Source organism: Tauraco erythrolophus, chromosome 1, assembly GCF_009769465.1.
Source record: "Tauraco erythrolophus isolate bTauEry1 chromosome 1, bTauEry1.pri, whole genome shotgun sequence".
NCBI lineage: Eukaryota > Metazoa > Chordata > Aves > Musophagiformes > Musophagidae > Tauraco > Tauraco erythrolophus.
The window spans coordinates 128,616,248-128,639,188 of NC_141465.1; the positions used below are offsets into that span (position 1 = coordinate 128,616,248).

The 22,941-nt window shown below is 42.3% G+C and overlaps 1 protein-coding gene across 3 annotated transcripts in view; it reads right to left on the minus strand.

The window, feature by feature from the left end:
* TMEM135 (transmembrane protein 135) overlaps positions 1–21,567 on the minus strand; it is a 193,631-nt gene extending 172,064 nt beyond the window's left edge. For all 3 annotated transcript variants that reach the window (XM_086614349.1, XM_086614331.1, XM_086614338.1), the window contains exons 1-3: positions 21,427–21,567; positions 6,401–6,528; positions 504–596 (exon numbers count right to left, since the gene is read on the minus strand). In XM_086614349.1, coding sequence (XP_086470475.1) covers positions 504–596; positions 6,401–6,528; positions 21,427–21,567 — 362 coding nt within the window. The remainder of the gene's footprint in view (positions 1–503; positions 597–6,400; positions 6,529–21,426) is intronic.
* Positions 21,568–22,941: the final 1,374 nt, after the last annotated feature.

Here is a 22,941-nt window from a genome sequence, read left to right on the forward strand (position 1 = left end):
AGCTGAATTTCAGCACCGATCCTTAAGTGAAAGGCTTTGCTTTCTGTATCACTATGTTTCATCCGATTTGGATTACTTCAGCTCTTCCAGTCAGTTTTTTCCACAACATCCTATTACTCCTCTATATTAATCAATGTCACGTTGTTAACTCATCAGTAACTTTCATTAGCATGCTCCTTCGTGACTAATTGCAAATATTATTTAAAAAAAAACAAAACCACAGTTTCATTAGGATATCCAAGCAAATGAGCTTCCTCAAGCAACTCTAAGCAACCACATTAAACCAGAAAAATAAACCACAAAAAAGAAACTGAACATTTGTAAAGCGTTTTTTCACTGTGGCTTCCTAGATTTAAATCTAAGGTTGCAAAAGATACTATTTTAAACTAACTACATTTCCAGCATTCTGAAACAAAACCATCGAATTGTCAAATGTCACTCATTAAATGACCAAAACAAGAAATATTATTAACATTGAAAATTCATAAACACAAGTCATGTACCTGCTTTTCCTTTCGATGAGAATAGCCATATAAGAAGCAGGTAAAGCAGCACCAAAGCCAGGAGACCAAAAGTAGAATTTTCCAAGTAGCTTCCTGAAAATGTAATTTGGACACATTACATGCAAAGCAAGTGAAACATTAATGTACAACTCTATATTTTATAACTATATTTTATCTTCATCATAAAACTATGCAAATTGTATTAAGATTAATGTCGTCCCTTTATATTAATCCATGCTTACAAATAAATACTAATCATTATGTTTTTACAGTTGGACAGCTCTTCTCAGATGGGTTCCTAAACATATGTGCCTCATAAACACGTATGAAGTAGGTATCCATTTCATTTAAAGAACTACTTTACTTCAAAGGAAGCAGTGCTTCCAGGAGATGTTTCTGAAAAGATGCAGATATTAATAATAAAAAAAAACTCTAAAAGAACTTATAGTTGCTCCTCTCTCTGCTGCTTGTCCAAATACACCTTCAGGAAGATGTGCTTTGTGGAATGTCGGGATGTAATCAGGTGAGTCAGAAATCAAATCCAATTATTATAACATACATCACATTGCAAATACAGATATTCAACTGATGCTAAAAAACAATAAACTACTCATTTACAGTAACCCAAGGAATCAATCTGCACATTACAACCGGAAGCAAAAATGACTCCCCAGTTCTATTAAGGAGGGAAAGCTCTCATTTTTTTGTGACATGATCTGAGTTTCACTCAAGAAGTCCACAGAATTTCAACTACCAAAATTCCTCCAACATTAAGAGTTGAAAAAATAGTTACACAAACGACAATATCTAAGGAAATATTCCTACAAATTGGTCACTGCGGAAGGAAGAAAACCAAAATGGACAATGTCATCAACCACGTTCGGTCTGTTCAGGACACTTGCACCTTCAAATTAATTCAGGGGGATCACAGAAGCAAACAAGAGTCAGGCAGTCACGAAATTCGGTCGCATGATAATACCACACTTCGGTTATACTGATGCTGCTCAGCTGATAAGCACTCTCAGTCCAGGAAAACAGGGTGTTACGATGGAGCCTACCCTTCCAAAAGGGCCAACAAAATACAAAAACGGCAAACACACACGCATGGTAGAGAGGGAAATATTCTTAGATAAAATTTCATGTTGACAACACAGGAGAGAGAACAAAGATAGTTAATCAATTCCATCTGATTAGCCCACTTTCATTCTTGCTGTAAATGGCACGATTAGCCTCATTTCATACTTCTCCTGCAAAAACAGCATTACCAGTGAGCAATGCCAGCTTACGTTCATGAGTGAAAAGAGAGTCAGTGTATCAGCAGCAAGTGATGTAATGGCAATTACACACACTGCTCATTCCCACGGCTGCGAAAGGAAAATTTCTCAGGATGACAATGCCAAATGCTGCAGGAGCTAAAGTTCATTATTCGGACTCTCTTGGAAAGCAATTACTGTATGAAGTTTCAGAGAAGCCATTTTAAACATCTTAGTAAGTATGAACACATCTTACCAGACACACCTGTTAAGTAACAGAACAAATGTCTCTTCTGTGGGAAAGAAACAGGAATTTGTTCTTTTGGCATGGTTTAGAATCCCTCTACGAACACTTACATGCTTGGTTTGATAAGATTTTGGAAACAACAGTAACACATTTTACATAATAACATCCAATCAGTAAGTGAAACATTTACACTTCTGCTCAAGTAAATGAAAACAAGTTTTTGCTATTATTTGCATGGCTATTTTCACATGGTCTATGGTTAGAAATTGGAACAAGAAATATGAGTTCTTTCAGGTTATGCATCTAATTCCTAAACGTACAGCGGTATCCAAAACTCAAAGGCTGGTTGATACATGAGGTTGAATCTAGTTAAGCGAGCTAATGTCAAGCTGTACATGGACAAACTTAATTACTCCAGTTGCCAGACTAAGAGAACCACGTCTTCATGAGGTTTTGCATTTAATAAAATCGAAAACCTAAAAATCACACCTTTCATTTGAGAGATTTAACACTCGTCAACACTGAAGCCTAGCGCTTCCGTCTGAAGGCCAGACAGATGTAGTCTTCTGGATCTCGCCAGTGAAAGAGATTACAACCCTCAGCTGGCCTGTCGCACATCCATAACAGAATCATCACCCCCACTGCTCGGTCAACACAGCAGTCTGCGCATATTTCCTAAATTATTTCAAGAAGAAAAAGGAGAAAAAAAAATTCAGCCAAGTTATCTTGGTAATCCCTTCTAGAATGAGGACATCTATCCACAGCCTACGTCACTGCTGATATTGGATTGAGATGTTCTTGAAATTTTGCCCACCTCTGCTATGGTGAGAATATTAAACAATGTCTGAAATTATCTTAATTGCACTCTCTTGCCTACATTTTACATCCCTGAAAAGATTTGCAGGGATTTCAAGTTTGGTGGTTTTCCCTAGCTGAAAGGAAGCAAATGCTACCACATCATCAAAAAGACATAATAGCACAAGCCAGACTTCTCACTGACAATTACATTTCATATTTAGGTCTTTTAACTGTTGCCAGATAATTAACACACATTTTCAGTATACACAGTGACTGAAGATTCGCTGGGACTTTCGTAAAGGTACGTATGGATGAAGTGGTCACTTTATCCATGACACCCCATATGCCTGCCAACACATCTCCTCCTTGGTGCTACAAAAGAAGCAAACAGGCAACTCTTCTCGAATCAGGAACTGTGCAAGTAAATGTGAGTTAACATGTCCAGCTACAAACCCTTTCATCTGTTGCTTTGGTCCAGAACACCAGGAGACTAACATCAGCCAACTGCATGGGTTTGCCAGGCAATTTTGCTTCTGCTCTCGCTATAACACATCTTCCAACCAAAAAAGATACAAAAACTGCAGCATACGTCCTACTATATAAACATCTAGGCCTCCAAAGTCTCAGACATCTCTTCATATGGTTGTAAATCAAGTTCAGAAATACTCAGACCATAGTTGTGCAGAACACCATAGGGGTACCGATATTTCTTCGATGGATTAAAACACGATTTCAAATGACATCCCATTACTTTTGCTCTCGGGGGCTACTGGAGGAAGTACACTGTACCCTACAGTAATTAATTAAAGGAATCATAAAAGTTCAAACAAAACATTAAGAAAAAAAAAAATCTTTAAGCCCAAACTGGTTAAAAAAAAAAAGGAGCCAAGTCTCACATTTCCATCTTCTGTCACCCACCCAACAGCAGATGAGAGAAGGAAGCTTATACAGCTCAAGCTGCAGGACAGTGTTGACATTAAGTACATTCCAGGTGAAGGACTTGTCAACATTATGATCTTAGGAGAAGCTCTTCAAAAGAAATAGAGGAGAAAAAAAAAAAAAAGGCATACAGTACTCAACTAATAAAGACATCAGGTATTCATACAGTTTTCTGGCTGGTTCTCATTTTCTCTCCAAACAGCACTTACTCAGCTCCTTGACCACCTTCAAGTACTGAACTGACTTGTTCTAAGAACATATCCATGACAACTCTCAAACACCTTCCTGATTAATATTAGGTAGTCCAAAGCCCATCTCTGTGTAGGGATAGGGCTGTTTTCCTCTTGACGCATTACTCTGCACGTTTCTCTATCAAATTTCCTAAGTTATTATAATCAACAGACCTTTCTCAAATGGATGAGAGTCAGTTCTTGATTTCTGTATCCTAAATAATCTCCTATAATCTCTCATACTACTCTTAATCCCTTTTTCCAGATTCTTTAGGTACATCCAGAACAAAGGACACAGCAGGAACATTACTGGCAACCTCCTCCTATTATGAAAACCAATTATTTATTTCTTGTTTGGTTTCATGTATTTTCCCTAGTTTCTAATCATTTACTAATTCCTGGAAGAGAGAGGATCTTTCTTCTTGAAGAGTCCCAGCAAGCAAACTCATCAAAATCATTTGGGAATTCTTGTACAACACACCAATCAGATCATCATCATCAGATATATATTTGTCCTTCAAAGAGCACCAGTAAATTTGGAATATATGACTTTTGTGATAATCATGTTATCCATTGTTTGTTCGAAATGTCATTTAATAGCTCTTACATATCCTATCCACTAAATTGCTGAGGCTTTGAATTTTATTCCTGTCAGAAAAGCTGCCAAATACTTCTTATAACTGGACTTTCATATACTCCAACAGGTGTAATGCATAAAGCTTCTGAAATACTTTCTTCTTTTGCTTCTCTCTGTGAGAAACTGAAAGTTCTCCAGCTCCAACTAGCACCCCAGCCAAAAGGCTGTCGTCTTTTATTTGCCAGTCCTGCAACTGCAGGTGGTGGGCAGTCCGCGGAGACCCTGCCAGCAGAGATTCTGCTGCACGTGACAGCTCTTCATCGGTGTCTCTTTGCAACAGAAAAAGTACATACACCTCTGGAGATGTTGGCTACTCTGCTGCACAGCTTTAAGAGCAGTAGGGTCACCGTTTACATGCATCCCTTGTCACATTAAATTGTTAGAATTGCCCTTTGCACGGTTTTGGCCTGAGTCAACCTAAGAATGCTTCACAGGGACTCAGAGGATGCATGGAGGAGGTACCATTCCCATTACTCAGTCTGCATCTGGTCGTATGGTTTGGTTTGGAGGTCAAAGCAGCTTTAGACAGCTATGCTCCATGTATGTGAAAGTGATGCCATACCAATTGGCTTCAGAGTCAGACACTAATCCCTTACCTGCTTCATTTACTAGCACAGGCATAGTCACAGATCTGCTAGACGGCTAGTAACCTCTGTTAAAGGAACAGCTGAAACCAATAAAACTTAAAACCACACCAGCTTAATTCAGAGAGTAACATCTAACTACAGCATTAAAGTATGGCACTGGAAATTGAGAGGCAAACACGTGGCACGACAAGGAAGACCACTGTACAGCTCAGAGGAGTACAGATAAATCAATATTAATACAACTCAGACTGCGAGAAAAATTCATATTCTTTAGAGCTTGTTACTTAAAGATTCACTTTGTACTTTGCAAATGATTTACTTAAAAAGCATTCCATGGCTCCTCAGCCAGCTCCTCCTCTTCTTAGCCTTCTCCCTCAGCTTTGAAGCAAAGTTTAGAGACCGCTACACAGATCTAGAAGTAGGGTATAATGGGTTTGATTAACTTTTAGAGGGGCTGAGTGCACTGTCAGATACCTTTCAAAAATTCACAGCTGCTGTAGGCTTTACACATCTATGTACAACCTTACAATAAATGCAACCTACTTCAGTCTTAAAATTTTATATATTTTAAATCTAGAACATCATCATGTTGATAAAGAGGAAAGTTTAGTTTTTAACTGTCTTGATAGTTACTTGAAATATACACTGAAAACAGCTCAGAATACAGAAGTGCCTTTTATACTCATTTTTCAGAGCAACTCTGTATCTTACAAAACCCCAGAAGCTCTGCTGAGATTTTGTTCATTTATGATCACAAATAAAGAAAGTAGAAGCTTGGACAAAGCTTAGGATAATTAAAAGTCATCACAGCTCCCGTATCAGCAAAATAGAAATTAACATCAAATTACATCAATCCTTTCTAGGAGAGAACGATTAAGCCTTCTGTTCTCCTCTAGAATATATTTGAAATTCCTGCAACAATGTATTTTGAATCAGGAAAATAGAGAAAAGGAAGCAAAGTGAATGCATTGAGTTATTTACTTAATTAAGATTCCAAAAACAAGAAGGAAAAAAAAAAAAAAGAAGAAAAGGTTCATACTCAAGTGGTAAGACCAGAAATCAAGATGATGGCACAGCCGTTGCTTTTCTTACTCCCACCCATTACAAACAGGCTGATTATAAGAAAAGACAAATTATTATATAAATTGAGAAGCTGCATAAAAATAGCTTTCCTATTACATGTCATTTTTAGGACAGTATACCAACCTTAGAATGCAAAAGCAAGCAATATACAAGGTCCCATTTGCTGTCAGAAAGGAACTTGATTGCAAGATCTCAGGTAGAAGTTTGTGCAAATAATAGTCAAGTTTTCGTTTCCTGAGAATAGCTGCAATCTGGGGGAGGAGGGAAGAAAAAAAAAAGGAGGGGACAAACTTTAATTCATTTAGGCTCTTTTTTGCACATTGTTAAGAAAAATAAAAAAGGAAAAGGAGACATGCCCATCCAAGTAGTAAATCAAAGCCTCTTAAATTTGCTGCATTTATGAACAATACCACAAAGAGTTCCTGTGAACTTGTTCCAGCTGTTACAATATTTATACCAGGAAATACATTAAGCAATCCTAAATGGGAAGTATAGGCAGAATTTTATTACCTTGTTACCACTGGCCATAACAGTCAGAAACGTTGTCTGCCAGATACCAGAATTTTTAAGATGTGATACATTTACACCAAGTTTTGTCTTCCAGACAATCGGATTACCACATAATTAAGGTCAGAATATCACTACAGTAATCCAAATACAGGCCCTACACAGTGTCTATGAAGTGATGATGTCATTTCTGAAAGTTTTCTATTCCAATTAACCAACTGCGAGTCCTCCAAAAAGTTCTCACCATCTGCTAGAAGAACAACATATTCCTGACAAATTTTATAGAAATAGTATGTTATCTTTAAAAAACTGCCTATAGCAGAAAACAGGCTGGATCTAAAAAAAAAAAAAAAATGTTCTTTTTGGTCAATTTAATGTATGTTCCATGTTTTATAAAAAACAGTTCATGACTCAAACACTGAAAGCCCTCAAAGCCTTTTGTGTCCACAGATCTTTTGCAATCATCTAACGGGAATGTGTAGAGAACCAGGCTCTTCTCAGACATGCACAGGGGTAAGACAAGAGGCAACAGATAACTTCAAATATGAGAAAAATTAGATTAGACCTAAGCAAGAAATATTTTCACTTGAGGGTGACTGAATATTGGAGCAGGTTGCACAGAGCGATAGTGGACTCTCCATCACTGGAGATCCTTGAAACTCAACCAGAAAAGGGCCCAAGCAACTTCATCCATCTGGCCCTGCCTGGACAGGAGGCTGGGACCACATGGCCTCCCAAGGTCCCTCCAACCTGTGTGCTCCTATGACTCCATTAAATTACACTTTGGGTGCACCATGAGACAGATTTTATTGGTTTTTCTTTTTAATAGCATCACCATCTTTATCTGCACTGATCTCCTAGGGACTCTGAAAACTGGTAGGAGTTTTCAGTCAATGTTTAGAATTGGAGAAGTTCCAAATAGAGCGAGCTTCATACTGCTGGTGCTGATGAGAACAAGGAAAGTCGAGTCAGTATTGGCAATATCTCTCAAAGTCTTGGTTCTTCAATTTAAAAACACGGGGGAGGGAGCTGTTCCTCTGAAACACCGTCCACTTGAACAGCACCTAGATGTTTTAGATCCAAAGATGGGCAGAGGATTCTGCTAAAACTAACCACAGGAAAGTTCTGCCAAAATACGTTTCCAAAATGAAGCCTGAACTAAGGATTAAAGAAGAATACATGCATAAACTGACTTCTGAAAACAGATTTACACGTCACTTAATCAAGTGTCAAGACTGCTTAAACCATAATGGATTAGGCAATAATGCAATCCAGATAATCTTTCTGTTGAAGGAAAGTCTTAACTGAGTCTAAACACCAGATGACTAGTTGCTACCTCCTCAGCTATCTCTAGCCTATTGTACAAAGGTCATGAACATTTGGAACAAAACAACATTTTTTTTTATTTTAAGAACGCAGACTTTACACCTGAAGCATGAAGCTTTGCGTCCTCCGACTGAAGTGACAGAAGTATAACAGGAAAAGATTGCTATCTTATAAATTAATATCAAAGCAAAGCAAAAAATTTACTTCTGTAGCTTAGCCAGCAAGTTTTAGACTAATGGAAATTTCTCCCTTCCCTTCTCTGTATGATTCGACTCCCAAGTGAAAAATAGAAAAGAACCAGGAACAAAGACACACAAACCAGTCCAAGAAACAATGCTCGTGCTAACTGAATGAGTCATACGTGCAAGTGCAATGGAACACAATGCATGCCCATCAAAAACACACAAAAACCAAAATAATGCTCATCATTTTCAAAGTGCTTTATAAACATCAACTAAACTAAATACTGGGTACAGTTGAAAAGAGGCAAGGGCAGACTACAGAACAGGCTCTCCTCCTCTTCTCCACCGCCAACAGTGAGATAACATGGAAAAAATACCAGAGAGACTTCTGGACACCACCTTGCTCTCCCTTTCAGTTCCACCCACTTCAGGAAAGTACTACTAAAGTTGAGGTTGGCAAGACAGAAAGATTATGACATCTGTCAGACTGCAGCGGTTCATGGTTCCCACTGCAATTCACTTCCCCCAAGCGAGCTGGCAGGACAGTGTGATGAAGGCCCCATTCTTACAATAAATGCACCGCTCAAGGCTTAGCGGCAGATATCAGTAGTAGATAGCAGCATGGAAGAAGGCGGCATCAGGACACCCAGTAGATATTTCCTTGGAAAACTACTGATCTCCAGGAAGATGCTAACAGATGAAGCAGGTCTGTAAATTACTTGGCACTCTACAGAGAGTCAGACAAACAGAAATTAACATGTGATTGACATTATGGTCCAGCTCTCCAGCTATAAAAGGAGCACAGGAGTCCTAGGACACCTTTATTTAGGCACCTCAGGCTGGTCTGTACTAGGACCTTAGCGCTGATACCCGTAGAAGTTAGTTTGGGGTGTTATTCGCCGCAAGAATGAAGGACTCCAATCCAGATTCAGCCCACTGATCCAAACAGTTGACCTCCATGTATCCAGGAATGACCAAAACCAGCTCCATACCTTCCATTACTCTTGTCATCCTTCTCCACAATTTATTTAACCTGGTGTAGTGGAAGGTGCCCCTGCCTGTGACAGGAGGGTTGGAACTAGATGATCTTTAAGGTCCCTTCCAACCCAAACCATTCTGTGATTCTGACTCTTAGTTTCGCTATTCTCTTTCTGAGATGGAGTGACAAGAATTTTACAAAATAAAATTCTTTGGTGCTTACAAATTATTGCAGATATTCAGCTTTACTAAGATAGTAGGGCATGTCCACAACATGAGTGGAGCAGTGCAGTGTGAGATAATCACAGCATCACGGAATGGTTTGGGTTGGAAGGGACCTCAAAGATCATCTGGTTCCAACCCCCCTGACATGGGCAGGGAAACCCTCCACTACACCAGGTTGCCCAAAGCCTCATCCAACCTGGCCTTGAACACTTCCAGGGATGAGGCAGACACAACTTCTCTGGGCAACCTGTTCCAGTACCTCACCACCCTCTGAGTGAAAAATTTCTTCCTTATATCTAATCAAAATCTGCCCTCTTTCAGTTTAAAGCCATTACCCCTTGTCCTATCACTACATGCCCTTGTAAAAAGTCCCTCTCCAGCTTTCCTGTAGGCCTCCTTTAAGTACTGGAAGGCTGCAATAAGATCACCCCAGAGCCTTCTCTTCTCCAGGCTGAACAGCCCCAACTCTCTCAGCCTGTCTTCATAGCAGAGGCGCTCCAGCCCTCAGACCATCTTTGTGGCCCTCCAGCATGCTCCAGCAGCTCCATGTTCTTCTTGTGTTGGGGACTCAAGTGTTTGCGGCCAGACACAGTGCTGCCTCCCCTCAACCTCAAACTGCTCGTGCTGCCTCGCCTCACCTCCTAACCCAGCCGCTTAGCCATAATCCAGGGAACAGAAGCAACACATTCCTCACACCACTGTAAAATCATGATTTCACAGAAGAGAAAAGCTCAATCCACTTCCAGTGCTGCCTCTCATTCTACTTTATTTCTGAAGTCATAGTGTTTCTCCTGCCTATTACCCTTCATGAGAAGACTGCCCCAAAAATGTCTGGAACCAGGGAGAGGAGACTCCACCGAATGCCAGTGGATCAAGACCCAGGTTACACTAATTCACGGCTTCCCCAGGCAGACCACAGCAATGCAGCCTTACCTACCTCAGGGTGAACAACACTCCAACACCTCCTTTGACTAACAGTAGCTTAGGAACACATCAGGTCTGCTGCAACTTCCTACCCTGGCTTGCCATAAAACACTGATTCACTCTTAAAATCTCTTATTTTCAAGGCATCTAATGACCTGGCCTTAGGATATTCAGAAGAACTGCACAACTCTTTGGGATAAAGACTGTCATTAACTCCACCCTTCAATGGAACTTACATTTAACCAAGACAACCCTTCCCTGTACAGACTGCCCTTCCTTTAAAAAAAAAAAAATACCAGTAAGACTGTGGAATAAAGTATCACAGATACTAAAGAGCTACCACTGACTGCACTGTTTTCCATCCCAGACAGAAGGCACATGACTTTCACTTCTCATTTACATACATACTGTACACCATTCACTAAAAAAAAAAGACAAAACTGTAAAGTCAAAATGTCACTCTGTACACACATCTCTCTAGGGAAGACTACAAAGGAAATAAAAGACCTAATGTAACCAACGTCCACCACATTATCTAAGATTCCATAAAAACTCTATCACATAAACCAATACGCTTGTCACTGACATTTAAAGTAACAATCAGATAATGGCACTTTCTCAAGCAGATTTGCTCTCTGCAGTAAAGAATATCTATCCAGGTTTAAAATATTTACCCAACGTTAAAGATTTATTTATTCATCAAGAAAAATTCCAATCCTATTAAGAATTAAGCATTTTAATCAGGGTAGAGTATAACCACTTCTTGTAACTTAATTTGCAAGAACTCCAAGATACCTGGAAAGCAATAAAGAAAACCCACATTTCAAAAACTAACTCCCATTTTCCTCTCACCACAATTTAAGTTTTCTTTCACTATGACTTTTATGCACGAAAAAGAAACTTCAAGCAGTAGTACAGTCTGCAGATGCAGTCTTTATTTGGCCTGTGCAAGCATTAAACAGAGACTTAAGTACTCATCATCCACAGCCCGCACCAACAGCTGAGCTGTTTGCCTGTAACAGCCTTTGCAGCCCTTCCTGTCATTTAACTCCACTTTCTTCTCTCAAAACCAGCAGAGCTCAAGCCACCAGAGCTCTGGATAAAGTCCAGCTTTGCTAACGTTTTCACATTCTCATCTTCTAATAAAGCCAGCTAATAAATCCTGTCTTTCCCAATCTCCCTTACAACATACTTTTCTAGATGCCCAAACACTCAACAAGAGCAAAAGGGAATTTAAGACAAATCATGCCACCACACAGCAGATGGCCTAAGAATGTCCAAAGTATTCAGAACTTTCTAATTTCCTTCTATTTGCATCTGCAAGTTCTAGCTCTTGATCTCCTTTCAGTCCAAGACAATCTGCAGAAAATACAGATATACTGTAGAAGAGAAAACAAATGAATCATGGTTAAAGCAAAGAAAAGGATCAATGGAGGAAAAAAGGTGAAGCAAAAAGAATCCTAGATATTTCATCATTAAAAATGTAAAACAGTACAGCTAGAAAAAAGGTAACAGAGAGAATGTTTCAGGAAAAAAGCTGACAATTACAGATTTCATTCTAAAAATAATTGGATACATTAAAATATTAAGAAATAAGTAGTGAGAAAATATTCAAACATTCAAATACCATAATACAGGTATTAAAGGATGTTTTAATATTTTAAATGCCTATTGGTACTTTTCCAGTGATTTGCGAACCTGTAAGACAAAATTCCAAGCCTATCCTACATAAACAAGTAGACTCTTGGTATTTAAATGACAGCAGAGTAACATATATGTAACTGTATGCTGAAATTTTAAAGAACTAAAAAAAACTCATAGCAACAAGTCAAAGGAATTAGTAGAACAAGTGGAGATGGCTTAAGAAAATTATCATTGTATTGCAGTATTTGTTTCATCTGTGCACAAGTTGTACTTCACAACCAAAACTCAGAAGAGACTATTAAACTTCGTAGCCTGCGTATCGCTGGATACTACAACGATGAGGAGAAGCATATGGTGCCTCTGGATGAAATGTAGATGGATCACCACACTGCAGTCCTCAGACAACCAAACTCTCGCATGCTCCAGTCAGACAAGACAGGCTGCCCAGAGAAGTTGTGGCTGCCCCATCCCTGGAAGTGTTCAAGGCCAGGCTGGATGAAGCTTTGGGCAACCTGGTGTAATGGAAGGTGTCCTTCCCTGCCCATGGCAGGGGGGTTGGAACTAGATGATCTTTGAGATCCCTTCCAACCCTAACCATTCTATGATTCTAAGACAAATTCGTTACTCTTTAATAACATCTCCAAGTGAGAACTGATTTGATGAAATATACCCCAATTGTCCTTGTGTGACATCTGTGCCCTATACACACACACAGGAGGATGTGGGGGGACTAAACACCTGCCAATCTGACTTCCAGAGAAAATATTTCTGTCCCCAAACACAATTAGTTCGGTCTTAAGAACGTAGTCTTAAGTAAGATAAGTCAAACATGGGGAAAAGAAGGTTTCCTTTCCACACCTGAAGACAGATTCAGCACTGCCCAGTGTCCCATTACTACCTGTGGGAAAACTGAAAATCAAACACCTCTGACTTATTTTTAAGAAAAATAACTCCTTGCCTCTTCTGCACACAACCGTTTAAAACCTGAAACCCAAAATTAAAGCATAATTGAACGCAGGCCTGGCACTGTTAGAAGGCTTTTGAAGGGAACCCCACACCCTCGTTACTATCAAAGGCAGCAAACAGCAGGATGCGTGACAGATCAGAGACATGACCACGGATCTGTCCTCCAGAACCCTGGAACAGACAAGCAGCATAACAATTCCCTGAACAGCTGAACACCTTTTATGCACCTAGGCCAGACTGGAACATTTCTCCTTCTCCTGTTCATCAACCCAATGTAAGCTGACCACAAATTTACTTTCCAATGGTAATCGTCCCATTTCCCATGCAGTTTAAAACAAGCTCTGATTTAACTCTCACTAAAACACTTTGGCCATTACCACCTTGAAATGAACAGATTGAAAATGTTCATATACATGAAAAACTCTATTTAATTCCTTAAAGAACCCCTCATTTTGCTACGAAATTACATTTAACATAGGTGGAAATACCATGATGACAGGCTGCTACATCTCTAAGACTTTTTTCATGTGAATAGAAGTGTGGGTAGAAAGAAGAAACGTGTGGTTCAGACCTGTTCAGAACAGTACAATGTGGACAGGAGTTGGAAGGAGGAGATCACCCCTCAAATCAAATGCAAACACTCATGAAGTAATACAGTAGTCACTCAAAGAAAAAACAGTGCTAACGATCTCAACACTAAGGCCTACTGTATTTTATGTCTGAAGTGTTAACAACAAAAGCCAACTCAGTAAAGAAACAGACAGAAAAAAAATATTTGCTGGTATTAACTACAGAATTCACACAACTGCATTTTGACTCTCCAAAACGAAAACGTAGTTATGAAAAATCAGTCCACCAGATTCAGGATGTCATCAGTTTGTGGAAGAGTGTTACTGAAGCCTTTTCTTTTTTTAATTTAGTCTTCATATACAAATTCTAAGCCCTAAAGAACTAAGGAATCAGAATGAATTTATTCTCTCTTAACCATGGAAAGAATACATGCACTTCCAACACCATCCTTAGAACAGCTACGTAGTCTGGTGCAAGACTTTGAGCTAGGCTGCCGATGTGTTCCAGCAGAAAAGGAACACCAGACTCCAAAACAAGCTTTCCCATGACCAGAGGCACCAGCTGGGCCTGATTATTTTAATGATGTGTCATCCAACGCCTACAAGTAATCATCATCCAACCGCAATAACCTGAGCTTCACCTCCAGTATCCTCCCTCTTCACCTGTGTCCCTGAACTATGGATTCCACAGGAGGCATGGCACACACAGGATGGTTCCACTTAACGAACGTGCTAATTGGCTGACCAATTTATGCAGCCTGACGGGTTATATGACAGGCTAGAAAACCACAGACCTTGCATCAACTCACTGCTGTCGTGTGCACAACATCATTTGTTCTCTCCCTCCTCCACCAAACCACCATTTCCTACGTTTGTACAAAGTGCATGTCTTTAAGAACACTGCCCTTCCATCAAATTTTAGGGAAATTAGCCAACGCGTACAGCACTGATGGAAACTGAAGAAAAGCACTATTATGTCTCTCTCATCCCTGCACAATATGCAACTAAAATAAGCACATAACAAACTTTTATTTTAAATAAAAAACAAACCAAAACAACAACAAAAAGCAAGCCACAGAAATACCCAGACACCTAGCCAAACCTCCGGGAAGGCCGAGTCCAATGACATTTATAACAATGAGTATCTGGCACGTTTAGGCATCTTAAAAATGCAAATTCAGAAACAAGCAAAAACGCTGCGGAGATGGTTTCTATGATACGTATACTACAAGCCATTAAAAAGCCGAGGACAATTTTGTAACTTTAGTCATGGTTGCACGCCAAAAGCAAAGCAATCACCAGTATTTAAACCAGTTAAGAAAATTACTTAAGCAGCAGGCCAAGCTACAGACTGATGTCAGATCTCTTTTGTAATTATATTCAATTATTTATATGTTCTTTTATAACCGTTTGCAATTTCGTATGAATTTTACAATAACACTATTCTTTTGCTTTATGAAATGATTTTTTAAGTGCTTCAAAATAACTTAATCTCAAAATGCCCTCAGGTAACTCTCGGGCTTTGAGAGACACTGTTGTTCAAATCAGCAATTTGTTTCTCATGCCTCCTCTTAAATGTTCAGATTTTTCGTTCCTCAAGTAGCTGGTCTCTCCCTGATTTCACGCACTACAAAACCTGACTTCTAGATTTTTCCATTTCATAAGTCAGTTTCTACAATACCCTGAGGAAGAGCGTGCGCCTCCTGCTCTCTGACTTCCTCTGTCCCTTGTGAGATGTTCCATGAGGATCACCGCCAAGGGGTTGGGTTGTTTTGGTATGGTTTTTTTTAAAATTTCCATATCATCCACCCAACTGGAAAAAGAAATGAACACTACACATGTAGTCTTTGAATGACATCTAAATTACCTTCAATCCCGGCACGACTGTCATTCCATGACGATTTATCTTCGCCACTCGTTTCCCTTGTACTTAACTGAGCAGAGGGTTATTTTTCATTCCCCTTGAAATATCTAACTCAGTATAATTTTCAATTACTTTCCTCCTTGATAAACAGCCCATTTAAGGATTTTTGCTGGTTTCCAGTATTTGTAGTGTCTTTACCAAGACCTTTGCCCAGTTGGTCAAGGCTTTCCCTAGTTTCCTCCATTACTGTGATGCAGGCTCCAGGTTACTCCTTGCAATTTTTAAGCATAAACTTTTCAGTCCATCTGAATTCATTAACTGATTATTTTAAAATTCTCAGTATTTTCATGAAAAACTATTTTTGTTTATTTTCAATTTATGAAAGAATTTTACCTGTCTGGCCCAAAAGCCACCTGAACAGAGCAGAAAGATCGCAGCCTGGAACAAAGATGTCACAATTATGTTCTTACTTTGGTAACATTTAAGCTGATTTTAGTCATATTTAACCCAGCTTCCAGAAGAATCTAAAGGCAAGAACACACTGACCGACACAGCATTCATAACACAGCGCAGGGATTTGGGACACTACACAGTACTAAGATGATCAGATATCCCAGCACAACACAATCACACACCACCACCACTGCAACTCCAGGTACCGGGTCCTGACAGATGGGAGTTTCTTGATGGCCCACCCCAAAGACCCAGGCTGGCACACAGAAGCAGATTCAAGGGTAACATTAACATCCCTCTTAGTCTCCCCACCCTACTTCCAAATACAAAATGGTTCACAGCACTTTGAACAAACAAATACACGCATTTGAGTATACTCAGCAATTCTGGACTATTTTAGAACATATTCTGGCGAGTATGGCCTTCTCACACACATCAGAAAGATGACATATGATGACTATGTCTACACTGGCACGTAAGACAGGATCTGTTCTAGCATTAGCTGGCTCCCTGGCTTTGCTCAGGACCAGCCCAAACAGCTCTGCCTAAGAGAAACTGCAGGTGAAGCGAGCCTGAAGCAGCAGCAGCACGGCCAGTGTGCGCCATCCATCCCTGGGGAAGACCTCCAGCCCCATCCTACAGCAATTTACATAAAGCCAGGAAAGGGATGCAATACTCATGCTTCATTCCGCCTCACCTTTGGTTGCTGATTCCATCTTCCATCCAACAGTTTTCAAGATAATTTAATAGCATGATAACTAGGTTTGTTCTAGTTATTACCTCTAGTCTATCAGTGATTTATCTGTGAAGAGAGCTGCCATGTGCAAGAGCACCTGGCCCATGCTCTACTAGTACCAGTGGCCCTCCCATGTTTATACAGGAAGAAAAAAAAAAAACTTATGCTTGTACAATTGCTGATAGCGTTTGTGCCTTTAGCAATATTATATACAATGCTGCCCTATGGAGCTTACAAAATAAACCATACAGATTAAGACAAAGAATACAGATACTCAAGGGTCAAAGAGGGCCTAGGAAGAAAACAGCACTGGAACCGTAAGTAGGAAAAACAATTTCTGACACAGGAAGAGAAAGAAGCAATTGGCATCTAAGAACCTGTAGGCTTTTAAAAGCACAGGAGGAAGCAGATATGGCATAAGTATGAAAAATATTAAAGATAAGACCAAAATGAGTATGAAATGAGTACAAAGAGATTCATACAAATGAGTATGAAAGGGTAGGAGAGGAAATTAAGTGAAAGAAATCAACAAAACACAGCAAGCCCAAAGGATCATTAAAAATGTGCTGGAATAGCCAACTCAGGTTACACCGGTTCTGCTAAATAATTGGCTGAACCATCTCCCAGTCCAGAGGACAGGTAGGTGGCACAGACCTGCTGGCATCTAAGCCGCTGTAGGCCTGGTGCTCCTCTCCGCTCTCCCAGACAGATTTCCTGGCATAGAGGTGTTCAGAGTCAGAGCCAGGAGTAAACTAACAGCCCCACGAAGGGGCCAGTGCTCCAGCTGTTCCCTGGCTCTGTCATGCAGCAGCAGAGGCACAGCAGGTGAAGGAAGGGCAGCGGATGTAGGGTGGGAAGGGGCTGGTGCTGTGGAAGGAGGGATGCTGGTGGGGAGGGGAAGACCTGTGTCTGAGAAGGGAAGTGCAGAACAGAAGTTAGGTGGAGGGAGCCCAGCTTAAACTGAGTGAAGAAAACAGAGGAACAGACTAGGAAAAAGAAAAGGTGAATGACATGAATGACTCTCGTCATCCCACAGGCAAAGTTAGAGGAATTAGCTTAACTGCAAAGTAGAAAACATCTGATGATTTTTGCCTTATTTAGATGAAGAGGAAACGTTACCACCAGATCTGATTACATCTGATGTACTACAAAGACTTCATACTAACGACTAAGCACATTCACCTACCGCAAAACACGCGCCGTCATCAAACAAGTGCCCACAACCTGCAGATGCTCAGGAAACAGAGGACTTCGCTCTAAAACACGGGATGAACGGCAGAACTCGCACACAAAATCAACAGAAATCCCAGGAAACAGAAGCCCAGACAATTCACATCCAATATTCCAGCCTCTCATTTCCCTTTCCTCAGCTTTGTGCAATTTCCCTGTGAAATCATTCTCTTCTTCCCACCTCTGTGAACTTCTAGAAGTCTGAATGAAAATACAAGACACCACCTTCACATTTCCTTTAGCCTTGACTAATCTAAGGCAGAAGTACAGACAGAATAAAGTACAACAAACTCTGACGAAGGACCTTTTCAGTTTATGGGAGATTATGTGGGGTTTCTTCTAGGAATACAGGTGTTAAGCAATTTTTAACTTTTTTCTTTTCTTTTTTTTTTTTTTCTGTAAAAGTGGGTCTCAGAAGAGACATTGGGACACTTGGTTTGTGAAATACAAGCAGTCTTAATTATGAAATAGGCATTCCTGTCAGGCACTTCATAAGGGGAGGGACAATTCAGTTTAGATATAAAACCTACTTTCACTAAAGCAATCAGTTTGTATGGGAGTAAAAATGAGGACAGTGAAAGTACGATAACCAAAGATTATATTTTTTTCCAACTAAAAAAAAAAAATCAAGCACAGTTCATTTTAAAAAAAAAAAGTGCTGCACTACTTAAAAGCAAAGACTCTTTGCAGCCATTTACTGAAAACCAGTAATGAAATACTGAAAATAAAAAGTATTTTATTCACCAAATACAAGCACCATTTAATTTGGCTGCATCAGCCTCCCACTGACTGAAGAGCAGCAAAACATTTAAGAGATATTGGGTGTCAATGTTACGAGTTTGGACTCTGGATTATAACTGTCCTGAGCCATGTTCTCTCCCAGAATGACCTCTGGCAATTTATTCTCATCTATTCATTCTCATTCATTTCCACACAAGCTTTGTGAGAGGAAACTCTTTAGCTATTATTAGCTTGTGGCAACAGAAGGAACAAACACGCAGAAGCCATTTTACAGGCTTGACATAGAAAAACGAAGAGCAATTTTTTGCTGCTGCGTCATACAAAGGACTGGGACTAAGTAGTACCAGAAATGTTCTGAGCATACACTGACATAACTACAAAGATAAAATAACTTAAGTTCACCCCCTTATGTGAATCTCAGAATACAGGAAAGGACCAAGCATTTCCATCGTCCAACTGTGATATTTCGTTTACAAATACATTTTCAAGTGCAGCTTTAAGTCCAGCAAAGAACGATGTTAGTGATGACTCTCTTAATCCAGGAGCGTTCTCTCCCTGCCAACCTCCTTAACGTGCAAGGCTTCTGCTTCCCACTCTGCAGTCCCCGCTGCACCCTTTCACTCTTTACCTTATGCTGGCTCTGGTGCTTGTCAAACCCTGCTTAATAAATCAATACAATTCAGCTAAAAGCAGGGTAGTAACCTCTTCTGAGTTTGTGAACGAATCTGCTCAAGGAGATATAAGGTCCAAGACCACACAAAGAAAAGAGCACAGTTACATGTCCAGGAGCAAAGGCAGGCAAGCGCTTCCTCCCTCTTTAGGTAGCAGCAAGGTTTTAGAGCAGCTCAGCTTTAGATACTCTGATAAATTAAGTTGAACAATGTCAACAAAAACATAAGAAAACTAAAAACTGTAAAGAAAGTAGTGTAAAAACTGATGCAGATGTTTTGCAGTACAGCATGACATTGGTCAAGAAGGTTCCCACCCCACCTTGGATTTGTGACAAGACATAACTGTTCACAGGGCCACAATGTAAAACGGATCAGGAAAACATTCTGGACTTCAGGTTTGTTTGGGGTTTTTTAAGAAATAAAAAGGGGGAGCTTTCCCCCTAACCTGTGACTGCACAACTGAGTGAACTGTAATAGAGCTATGAGCGAGAATCTCTTTACCAGACTTGGCTGTTGGAGAACTTTGATGTAATTACAGAGCTGTCTAAGCTGCTTTAACTTTGGCCAGACCTGACAGATCACCACTGCAGCTCTCACAGCTCGTTTCAGGCCTGTTCTCTGCTGGTATAAGTACTAACGCTCCCACACAGCAAACTGGACCAGAAAACAGATGTAAAGAAAAAATTACTGGGGAGGGAAGAAGGAGAGGGAATGTTTTTCCCTGTATTAGTTTCCTGGCCCAGCTCACTGGATGCTCACATAAACAGCCGCCACTTCTGTTTGTGTCAGTTCAGAGTGAAAATGTTCACTGTCCCACATGACAACTCCTTAGGTCCACGCTGCTACCAGTTATTAACTTCTTTTATCGTGTAATTGGATGTTATCACAATTTTCACTCAAGGAACGTTTCAATGGGAGCTTAAACGAATTATGCCAGGATTGCTGCAGTCTCGCTCCTTCCCTTCTCTTTATTACATATCTTGATAATTTTGTTGTACTAGCACTGGTACAGAGTTGAAAGCACAGACTCAATGACTTGTTTTTCTTTTGTTAAGACTTAGCTTGAGGCCATCTCACTACTCAATCCTCCAAGCATCACTACAGAAGAAACACAGAGGTGGGGACAGAAGGAAGCACTCACCTGCAGCGATTCCAGCTTAGATCAGCTTGCAGGGTATGTTTACACAGATGGATGCAAACAGATCCTGACTCCTCTACCTACACCCTAATTTGCTGGATGCCAGCCAGATGCAGCTGAAGTGACATAACCAAGTCTATACTCAGCCTAGGATACCTCACCTGTAGGATACTCTCTGAACACTTAAGACTCCTTTAGCCTTATGTATTTTTTCAGCCTTGCTTCATTATACAGTGGAACCTCCTTGATCCCAAAGCACTGATTACTAAAGCGTCACCAACGGTAATACACGTGCTCTTGATACTGCCAAAGATACGATGCTAGTCCCTCAGGCAAACATTAGGTCGTTTTATTCAGGTATCATAGGTACTGGAGAATGACAAAAATACTATGTTCAGGCTGTGCCCATGCCCTCCTACCCCACCAGCTTCACTTCTCTCACAGCACCTGTTATGCCACTGGACCCCAGCACCTCTCACGCCCTTCCTCTCCCTTCCTAGGGCCGGATTTAACACACCTCTCCCTCTCCTGCCCCTCCCCCCTTCAGACAGCAGGCTCCCCCCCATTCCCCCCCCCCGCATACGGCCCTGATGTCCTTCTGCCCTCCAGCCAAGCGACCTCCACCGCACCCTCCCTCTCTCTCAGCACCAGCCTCTCCCCCAAAACAACCTTTCTGCCCTTCTCCCCCCTCACCCCAGGGTCAGGCTGCACCTTGACATCGCCCCTGCCTTTTTTCCCCCAACACACCCTCCCCCCGCACCCCAGGCCAGACTCCTCCCGCTCCGCCATCCCTTATGTCCCCCCCCAAACACCCTCACGCCCTTCCCCCTCACCTCAGGCCAGCCTCCCCCTCCACATCCCTCGTACTTTTCCCTTCCACCCCGGGCCAGGCTCTCCCCGCCCTATCACCCCTCATGGCCTTCCACCCGACACAAGGCCGGGCACCCCCGCCTCAGACAGCCCCCGCGCCCCTCCTTCCGCCCGCCCGGACCCACCAGGTACAGGGTGCTGTAGATGCGGAGGGACTCGGTGAGTGCCCCCTGCGTGACATGCAGGACGGCCCGCGAGCACCGCGGGTGCCAGGTGTGCCCGATCTCGTAGCAGCTGTGGGGGATGGACTTGCTCAGCGCCGCCATCTTTGCCGCGCGCGGGCGAGGGGGGCGCGCGCGGCCGCCGCGTCACCGCCCGATGCAGGAGAAAGGTCGCGCGGGGCGCTGGCGGCGGCGGGGTTACTCGCGGGCAGCCGCTCCCCCCCCGCCCCGCGCCGCGCCGCTCGCGCGAGGCCCTCCGCCAATCCGCGGCCGCCGGGGGGCGGGGAGGGGCGGGGGCGGCGTGGCGCGAGCCGCCGCGCGGGGTGCGCGCCGCACGTGGGTCCGGGGGGCGGTGGCGCGCGGCGCTGCCCGCGTCCCGCGGCTGCCCGTCCCTTTCCCGGCTCCGCCGCTCGGGCGGCATCGCGCTCCCGGCCCGCCCCGGAGAGCGCAGAGCCCCAGCCGGTGCCCCTGCCCGGGGGAAGCCGCAGGTAGTTCACGTAGGGAGGAGCTGCCTGGAACGCCCTCCGGGACGCGGAACGGCTGGCGGGCACGGAGCTGGCGGGTTGCAGCTCCCAGCGCTGCAGCAGCAGGCGGGAAAGCCGACCGGGAGGCTGGATAGGCAGCGGCGATGCGCCGGTGCACCCGCGGCCCGGGCGCACGGTGTGTTCCGGGCTCCGTGTGTCCCGATGTAGCTGAGCGGGAGAATGGCAGCTCGGTCACCGAGCGGGGAGAGCCACGGCCTCGTGAGGAGAAGCTTAAATGAGGTCGAGTCTCTGTGGTTTGGAAAGAAGGGGGGATGGGATGTGAGGGTGTTTTACAAAAGTGAAGGCAGTGACCGGTAACACGGTTATAGTTCAGTTGCAAAATTGGCGTGTGGTTGCAGCTTGAAATTTTGATTATTTTGGGACTAAATGGGCTGGGTGGGTGAGGACTGGGGGATTTTACGTTGGGTCTCCATTAAGCAACAGTTTGCAAGCACTCGGTCCTGATGGAGCAAGTACATCCTGTTCCACCCGTGCAGTGGTCATGTCAGGAGAGGTTATTTCAAGACCCAGATGGGAAATAGGTACATCCCAAGACAAACAGGAAGATCAGCAAACTAACCTGCACTCAACTGCAGACGTGGAACAGATCCACAGCAAGAACATTTCTTCCCCCTTACAGCCTGCCTCCAAATGTGCTTCCTGCAAGAGTTCCCCTCGTTGGTCAGAGTCAAGACCAGTCCGTACCACTCCCAACAAGATAGAGCAAATTTGTCCGTAATTTTGCAAAAAACCTCTACCGTTCCTTCCAAGGAGCCTGCTGGCAGTGCAAGAGCATGCCTGCATTTCAAATTTAGCAGCCCGTAGATGGGTAAGTTGGACACCTCACGGAACTTGGAGCTGCTGAGAAGCTGTTCGCAGTCTCCCAGCAAATCTGCGGTTGGAGCTTTTTGGCCTAAATAGTTCAATTATGCTATTTCAGTCGAGCATGCTTGGC